The sequence below is a fragment of the Herpailurus yagouaroundi genome, unplaced genomic scaffold (genome assembly GCF_014898765.1).
Source record: "Herpailurus yagouaroundi ecotype Mexico unplaced genomic scaffold, PumYag 184, whole genome shotgun sequence".
NCBI classification, from domain to species: domain Eukaryota; kingdom Metazoa; phylum Chordata; class Mammalia; order Carnivora; family Felidae; genus Herpailurus; species Herpailurus yagouaroundi.
Window position 1 is genome coordinate 15,680,097 of NW_024412415.1, and position 9,505 is coordinate 15,689,601.

The window sequence follows — 9,505 nt, forward strand, 5'->3', positions numbered from 1 at the left end:
AGAGGGAGGGGAAAACACTTGTTACAGTCACATGCCAAGGCAATGCACAGTAGCAACCTCAGACTCCTGAGGCAGTAACACAGAGTCCAATACATTTTTTTCTAGTGATCAGGGTACTAAATATCACTGGTCTTTTCCTGACAGACTTAATGCCTTCAAAATTCAATCATGCTTATGCTTAATACCTAATTTGTCATAGCTTTAAATAAAGGCCTGATTCATTAAATCATATTCTCAAAATGTATCATATAATAACAAGGTTTACGTACATCAAACTTCTGGGTTTTTAAAATAAAAAGATAAATTTGTTCAGCATCCAAATGTCTGGGTAGTTGAGTAAGCTCATTTGTTTTGAATCCTGAGAAGCTGCAACCCTAGAAAGAGGGAAGTATCACAGAACACTAATTACTTCACCCTTTTCAGTATAGTAGTCTCACAGGACTACAGAAGACAGATAAATATTTAACTATAATTCATTAACATAATTATTTCACTTTCTCCTATTAAAATAAGTGAAAAATATTTATCCTACCTTAAAAAAATCTTCATATTTTCTGATTCCATGAAATTAAGAGCCCTGGCATATTCATATGCCAAATACAAAAGCAAAACAAAATCATATTTCAGAACCAACTTTGATCAAGAATTTTAGCTAAACTACCGATAAAGAAAGGCAGGAGAAAGCTTCTATACCTGTACCCACCTCTTCCCTCAGGGCTCCATCTATATTTATAGCTACATCTATGTTATTATAAACATTTTTCATTTCCACATAATACTTTTTAAAAAATGTTTATTTATTTTGAGAGAGAGAGAGACAGAGAGACAGAGAGACAGAGAGTGGGGGAAGGGCAGAGAAAGACAGGGAGACAGAATCTCAAGCAGACTCCACAGCTGTCAGTTCAAAGCCTGATGAGGGGCTTGAACCCACAAACTGTGAGATTCTGACCTGAGCTGAAACCAAGAGTCAGATGCTTAACTGACAGCCACCCAGGCGCCCCTCTACATAATACTTTTGATACATAATCTCATAGAACAGAAATTTTAAATACCTCTACAGTCTTCTTCGTCTCCATTTCATCTGAAAGCTGGAAAACATTTAAAACAAAATCTTTAAAAATCTTTTAAATTTTTATATTTTGTAAATTTGTTCAGATAACTTGTGTGGGTGTGTGTGTGCATGCGTGTGTGTATATCTGCTACCGAAGCCTAGAATGCTGTTGCTGTGCTAGATGATAGGAATACAAAGATGGTCCTTGCCCTCAAGCTAGTCATAGTTCAATAAGGGAATCAGATATGTATACAAACAAAACACAGAGGGATAAAGGGCTATAACAGAAATATAAAACTACTTATTGCCGTTTTGGTTCACTGGGAAATAGACTCTAAGGTGAAATTTAGTGTGCAGAATATCTACTGGGAGTGCCTTTGGGATCAATATCTATGGAAGGCAAAGAGAGAGGCATAATTGGGAAGTTAGAGAAGTCAGCTGTAATATATGCCTAACAACCTCAAAGCACTCTAAAAAGGGCTTTAGAGCTGAAAGGGCCCATCACAGTTATCCTGCACTGGGTTGAAATAGCTAGGCCTTTCCACCTCCAACTTGATCAGTCACTGGATTTAGGCGGTTCCTGGAAGAGTATGTCTTTAGAAGAGGAAGTTCTCTGTAGGTGAAGCAAACCCCGAAATGGGCTGACAGCTAAAGGGTGTCCCCTAAAGCACTCTTAGCAGCTAGGGCAACAGATCCTTGACAGGCAGTTTAGGTGGTGTATCTCTATGTCCCCCATTCTACTTTACACAGAGAATAAGTAGCCTGTATACATTAGTTTTTGATCATTTCCACATCCCTACTTCCTCCAGGAATAACTAAACTTACAGGCAAATCACACACATAAACACACACATTATACAATACGTATGTTGTAAAGGAAATGACAAAGGAAACAAATTTGAAAGAACGAGAGAAGATTACTAACTGAAGGAAGATGACATTATTGACATTTAAAAAAGTATGCAAAGGAGCAAAAAAAGATTATTTAGGGAAAATAATCAATTATAATAAAAACAGACAGCTGTGTGCTTGAGAGCTATAGATATAATTAGTCAATGAGGATGGGGTCAGATTTAGAAAGATGTTAATGTTAATCTCAAAGTCCTGGCTTTATTCTGTGGGAAGCAAAGATATACTAGAAGTTTTCAAAGAGCACAGTAACAGTAATACAGAACTAGTGTTTGATTATACAACCTAGAAAAGATATCACAAAAATATAAATAACACATGTTAAAATCCAGATAAAAAAATCCAATAAAACACATTTAGCAATAAAAATAATTTAAACTTTTGTTAGTATAATTCATCTAAAGGTCATTGCAATAGATCCTCAGAAGTTATCTGATAAAATTCAAAAGTCAGAATTTTTTAAATTCCTTTAAAATTTAAAAAAAAAAAGAAATCACCAGTGTTTTCATGTTCCCACAACCTAGAATGGATTACTGTTGACATTTTAGTATTTGCCTAAGACTTTTCTTTTTAATGTTTATTTTTGAGAGAGAGAGAGACAGAGCGTGAGCAGGGGAGAGGCAGAGAGAGAGGGAGACAGAGAATCTGAAGCAGGCTCCAGGCTCTGAGCTGTCAGCACAGAGCCCGATGTAGGGCTCAAACTCATGAACTGTGAGATCATGACCTGAGCTAAAGTCAGATGCTTAACCAAGTGAGTTACCCAGGCACCCCTGCTTAACACTAATTTTTAAAATAAAATGTGAAATTTATATAATAAAGTATAAAGTTCAGATTCCCTTTTTACCATGATCTCTATAGTTCTATTCAGTGTTTCCCTTCCTTCAGATAGTCACTATTATTTTTGTTGGGTTTGCATTCCTTCCATTCCATTAACAGATTTTTACCTATGTGTGTACCTATACATGAAGAATATGAACACTTCTTGTGTGTTTTTAAAATATAAAGGAATCATATCAACTGTACATACTATTTGGTAATTTGCTTTTTTTTTTTAATTTAAATTCAAATTCACTAACAGTATAGTCTTGGCTTCACAAGTAGACTCAGTGATTCATCTCTTACACATAACACCCAGGGCTCATCCCAAAAGGTTACCTCTTTAATGCCCATTACCCATTTAAAACCATCCCTCTAACCACCTCCCCTCGAGGAACCCTCAGTTTTTCTCTATATTTAAGAATTTCTTATGGTTTACCTCCCTCTCTGTTTTAATCTTATTTTTCCTTACTTTCCTCTATGTTCATCTGTTAACTTTCTTAAATTCCACATGAGTGAAATCATATATTATCTGTTTTTCTCTGACTTTTTTCACTTAGTATAATACTCTCTAGTTCTATCCACGTTGTTGCAAATGGCAATATTTCATTCTTTTTCATCGCCAAGTAGTATTTCATTGTATATATATATACCACATCTCCTCTAAAACAAACTACTCATGAACAACAGATGTTGGCAAGGATGTGGTGAAAGGGGAACACTTTTGCACTGTTGGTGGGAATGCAAACTGGTGCAGCCACTCTGGAAAACAGTATGGAGGTTCCTCAAAAATTAAAAATAGAACTACCCTATGAACTAGCAACTGCACTATTAGGAATTTACCCAAAGGATACAAAAATACTTATATGAAGGGGCACATGCACCCCAATGTTTACAGCAGCATTATCAACAGTAGTCAAATTATGGAGAGACCCCATATGTCCATTGACTGATGAATGGGTAATTTGTTTTTTTTCACTCAATATTATGTTTTGACAATCTACCCAAGTTGATATTTATGAAATCTGTTAACTTCCACACAGCATTTCTGCCAACCTACCTAATCCCCCTGCAAAATATAAACAATAATTAAATAAACAGAAGTTCATAGTCAACTTTTGCCAAACATCCAAAACACAAATGATATCTAAATCTATATCTAAATCTGTATCTCTATCTATATCTGAATCTATATCTATATATCTATAAAACAAATGATATCCCAATATAACTACTATATTCTATAGTTTACAAACTAGAAAGAGAAATATAGCTAAGTAACTCATTTTCTGGGATTAGTTTAATTTTCATATGAAAACCAAAAGAAAATCATATCTTATCAAACACACATGCAAACATCCACACAAAACAATAGCGAATCCAATCCAGTAATGTAATAAAAAAGTATACCCTAAGAATATAAGAATATAAGAAGAGAATATTAGAATATAAGAATGGCTCAACTTCTGAAAAGCTACTAATGCAATCTGACACATTCATAGATTAAAAGTTGAAAGTAGCTTCTGCTATCATCACTGTGGATTATCTTCCTCTCTTTTCAAACCATGGAGATTCTGTTTCAAGTATTTGAGCAAGGAGATATCTATACCTATAGCTGATCTCTATCAACATCACATACACATATCTTTAATAAACTAGGAATAAAAATAAATTTGATTGTGTAAAAAAAGATTGCTATCTAAACATTTAAAATGATGCCTAATAGCAAAGTACTATCATTTTTTCTAAATTGAAGACAAGATGAGAAACCACTAATGCTATTGACTAGTATGCATATACCAAAAATAATTTCCTATATACCAACAATAACCCATTTAATAACTAATGGAAAAATATCTCAGTGACATTAGTAATTAAAACTTAAGATACCTAAGAATAAATTTAACAGGGGATGTTTAGACCTCATATGAAGAAAATCACACAAATTTACTGATGACCTAAAACAAAATTCTTATGTTTTACTCCCTTACACAAAAATAAACATGAGATGAATTAAAGAATTATGCACACACACACACAATTATCTGTAAGAATGATACAACAGAACACAGGTGAAGGTATGTATGATCTTTTGATGAAGGAAGACTTCTTAAATATTATGGCACTAAAGACAGAAAACTTCAATAGAAAATTATAGATCCATAAAAATATAAAATTCTATATGACCAAAAAAAAAAAAAACCTTCTTTGGTCTAAAAACTACAAAGAAAGTGGTATAAATATGTATAACACATATTACTGAAAGGGTTAACATTTTTAAAGCACAAACAGCTGTAAAAATGAAAAAAGAACAGCCCCCCAAATGGCCAAAGTTCATAAATAGGCAACTCACAGTAACAGAAACACAAAGGCTAAGTAAAACCTGAAGTATCAACTTCATTAGTAAAACATATGCAATTCATAACATTTATGCCAATCAACTGTGCAAACATTCAAACATATAGTATTAAATGTGGACAAGGAAATGGGCAAGGGATCAATCACAAACTCTATTGTTACAAATATAAATTGGTACTACTTTTGTAGAGAACAATTTGGTAATACATATCAAAACACTTAGGTTTTCACATTTCTTTTCCCATGCGGTTCCACTTCTGGAAATTTATCTTAAGAAAATAATCCTGGATGAGCACTATCTTTAGCTCCAGATAAGTTCAGAGCAGCTTTGTAAATAATACTGAATAATGAAAACTAACTTAAGTGTCTAACCAAAGAGCTATTACATTAGTTTACGCTTAATATGGTGAAGAAAAATATTTACTGATGAAAATTTCATAATACATTTAATGAATTAGAAATATATAATTTAAGATCATAGAATAAGATGGCGGCGTAGGAGGACGCTGGGCTCACCGCGCGTCCTGCTGATCACTTAGATTCCACCTACACCTGCCTAAATAACCCAGAAAACCACCAGAGGATTAGCAGAATGGAATCGCCAGAGCCAAGCGCAGACGAGAGGCCCACGGAAGAGGGTAGGAAGGGCGGCGAGGCGGTGCGTGCTCCACGGACTGGCGGGAGGGAGCCGGGGCGGAGGGGCGGCTCTCCGGCCAAACAGAGCCCCCGAGTCTGGCTTGCAAAAAGCGGAGGGGCCTGACGGACTGTGTTCCGACAGCAAGCGCGACGTAGCGGCTGGGAGGTCATAAGTTAACAGCTCTGCTCAGAAAGCGGGAAGGCTGGAGGACAAAGGGAAGGAGAGCTGCTGAGCCCCCTGACGACAGAGCTCAGTTTGGTGGGGAACAAAGGCGCTCGCCAGCGCCATCTCCCCCGCCCATCCCCCAGCCAAAATCCCAAAGAGAACCAGTTCCTGCCAGGGAACTTGCTCACTCCGCGCAAACACCCAACTCTGCGCTTCTGCGGAGCCAAACCTCCGGCAGCGGATCTGACTCCCTCCTGCGGCCACAGGGCCCCTCCTGAAGTGGATCACCTAAGGAGAAGCAAGCTAAGCCTGCCCCTCCTGCCCCTGTGCACCTTGCCTACCCACCCCAGCTAAGACGCCAGATCCCCAGCATCACAAGCCTGGCAGAGTGCAAGTAGCCCAGACAGGCCACCCCACCCCACAGTGAATGCCGCCCCTAGGAGAGGGGAAGAGAAGGCACACACCAGTCTGACTGTGGCCCCAGTGGTGGGCTGGGGGCAGACATCAGGTCTGACTGCGGCTCTGCCCACCAACTCCAGTTATACACCACAGCACAGGGGAAGTGCCCTGCAGGTCCTCACCATGCCAGGGACTATCCAAAATGACCAAGCGGCAGGGGCGCCTGGGTGGCGCAGTCGGTTAAGTGTCCGACTTCAGCCAGGTCACGATCTCGCGGTCCGTGAGTTCGAGCCCCGCGTCAGGCTCTGGGCTGATGGCTCAGAGCCTGGAGCCTGTTTCCCATTCTGTGTCTCCCTCTCTCTCTGCCCCTCCCCCGTTCATGCTCTGTCTCTCTCTGTCCCAAAAATAAATAAATGTTGAAAAAAAAAAAGTAAAAAAAAATAAAATAAAATAAACCAAAATGGCCAAGCGGAAGAATTCCCCTCAGAAGAATCTCCAGGAAATAACAACAGCTAATGAGCTGATCAAAAAGGATTTAAATAATCTAACAGAAAGTGAATGTAGAATAATAGTCATAAAATTAATCGCTGGGCTTGAAAACAGTATAGCTGACAGCAGAGAATCTCTTGCTACAGAGATCAAGGGACTAAGGAACAGTCACGAGGAGCTGAAAAACGCTTTAAACGAAATGCATAACAAAATGGAAACCACCACGGCTCGGATTGAAGAGGCAGAGGAGAGAATAGGTGAACTAGAAGATAAAGTTATGGAAAAAGAGGAAGCTGAGAAAAAGAGAGATAAAAAAATCCAGGAGTATGAGGGGAAATTAGAGAACTAAGTGATACACTAAAAAGAAGTAATATACGCATAATTGGTATCCCAGAGGAGGAAGAGAGAGGGAAAGGTGCTGAAGGGGTACTTGAAGAAATAATAGCTGAGAACTTCCCTGAACTGGGGAAGGAAAAAGGCATTGAAATCCAAGAGGCACAGAGAACTCCCTTCAGACATAACTTGAATCGATCTTCTGCACGACATATCATAGTGAAACTGGCAAAATACAAGGGTAAAGAGAAAATTCTGAAAGCAGCAAGGGGTAAACGTGCCCTCACATATAAAGGGAGACCTATAAGACTCGTGACTGATCTCTCTATTGAAACTTGGAAGGCCAGAAAGAGTTGGCACGAGATTTTCAGTGTGCTAGACAGAAAAAATATGCAGCCGAGAATCCTTTATCCAGCAAGTCTGTCATTTAGAATGGAAGGTGAGATAAAGGTCTTCCCAAACAAACAAAAGCTGAAGGAATTTGTCACCACTAAACCAGCCCTACAAGAGATCCTAAGGGGGACCCTGTGAGACAAAGTACCAGAGACATCACTACAAGCATAAAACATACAGACATCACAATGACTCTAAACCCATATCTTTCTATAATAACACTGAATGTAAATGGATTAAATGCACCAACCAAAAGACATAGGGTATCAGAATGGATAAAAAAACAAGACCCATCTATTTGCTGTCTACAAGAGACTCATTTTAGACCTGAGGACACCTTTAGATTGAGAGTGAGGGGATGGAGAACTATTTATCATGCTACTGGAAGCCAAAAGAAAGCTGGAGTAGCCATACTTATATCAGACAAACTAGACTTTCAATTAAAGGCTGTAACAAGAGATGAAGAAGGACATTATATAATAGTGACAGGGTCTATCCATCAGGAAGAGCTAACAAATATAAATGTCTATGCACCGAATACCGGAGCGCCCAAATATATAAAAAAATTACTCATAAACATAAGCAACCTTATTGATAAGAATGTGGTAATTGCAGGGGACTTTAACACCCCACTTACAGAAATGGATAGATCATCTAGACACACGGTCAATAAAGAAACAAGGGCCCTGAATGAGACATTGGAGCAGATGGACTTGACAGATATATTTAGAACTCTGCATCCCAAAGCAACAGAATATACTTTCTTCTCGAGTGCACATGGAACATTCTCCAAGATAGATCACATACTGGGTCACAAAACAGCCCTTCATAAGTTTACAAGAATTGAAATCATACCATGCATACTTTCAGACCACAATGCTATGAAGCTTGAAATCAACCACAGAAAAAAGTCTGGAAAACCTCCAAAAGCATGGAGGTTAAAGAACACCCTACTAACAAATGAGTGGGTCAACCAGGCAATTAGAGAAAAATTAAAAAATATATGGAAACAAACGAAAATGAAAATACAACAATCCAAACGCTTTGGGACGCAGCGAAGGCAGTCCTGAGAGAAAAATACATTGCAATCCAGGCCTATCTCCAGAAACAAGAAAAATCCCAAATACAAAATCTAACAGCACACCTAAAGGAAATAGAAGCAGAACAGCAAAGGCAGCCTAAACCCAGCAGAAGAAGAGAAATCATAAAGATCAGAGCAGAAATAAACAATATAGAATCTAAAAAAACTGTAGAGCAGATCAACAAAACCAAGACTTGGTTTTTTGAAAAAATAAACAAAATTGACAAACCTCTAGCCAGGCTTCTCAAAAAGAAAAGGGAGATGACCCAAATAGATAAAATCATGAATGAAAATGGAATTATTACAACCAATCCCTCAGAGATACAAACAATTATCAGGGAATACTATGAAAAATTATATGCCAACAAATTGGACAACCTGGAAGAAATGGACAAATTCCTGAACACCCACACTCTTCCAAAACTCATTCAGGAGGAAATAGAAAGCTTGAACAGACCCATCACCAGCGAAGAAATTGAATCGGTTATCAAAAATCTCCCAACAAATAAGAGTCCAGGACCAGATGGCTTCCCAGGGGAGTTCTACCAGACGTTTAAAGCAGAGATAATACCTATCCTTCTCAAGGTATTCCAAGAAATAGAAAGGGAAGGAAAACTTCCAGACTCATTCTATGAAGCCAGTATTACTTTGATTCCTAAACCAGACAGAGAAAAGAAGTAAAAGAAGAGAACTACAGGCCAATATCCCTGATGAATATGGATGCAAAAATTCTCAATAAGATACTAGCAAATCGAATTCAACGGCATATAAAAAGAATTATTCATCATGATCAAGTGGGATTCATTCCTGGGATGCAGGGCTGGTTCAACATTCGCAAATCAATCAACGTGATACATCACATTAACAAAAAAAA

General features: G+C 38.0%; 1 protein-coding gene across 6 annotated transcripts in view; it reads right to left on the reverse strand.

The window, feature by feature from the left end:
• The window catches only part of FAM227B (family with sequence similarity 227 member B), a 213,057-nt gene that overhangs the window by 178,335 nt on the left and 25,217 nt on the right, over window positions 1–9,505 (reverse strand). For 5 of the 6 annotated variants that reach the window (XM_040492648.1, XM_040492647.1, XM_040492652.1 and 2 more), the window contains exons 6-7: window positions 1,053–1,088; window positions 270–374 (exon numbers count right to left, since the gene is read on the reverse strand). In XM_040492648.1, coding sequence (XP_040348582.1) covers window positions 270–374; window positions 1,053–1,088 — 141 coding nt within the window. The remainder of the gene's footprint in view (window positions 1–269; window positions 375–1,052; window positions 1,089–9,505) is intronic. The other variant, XM_040492649.1, reaches the window with a different exon arrangement.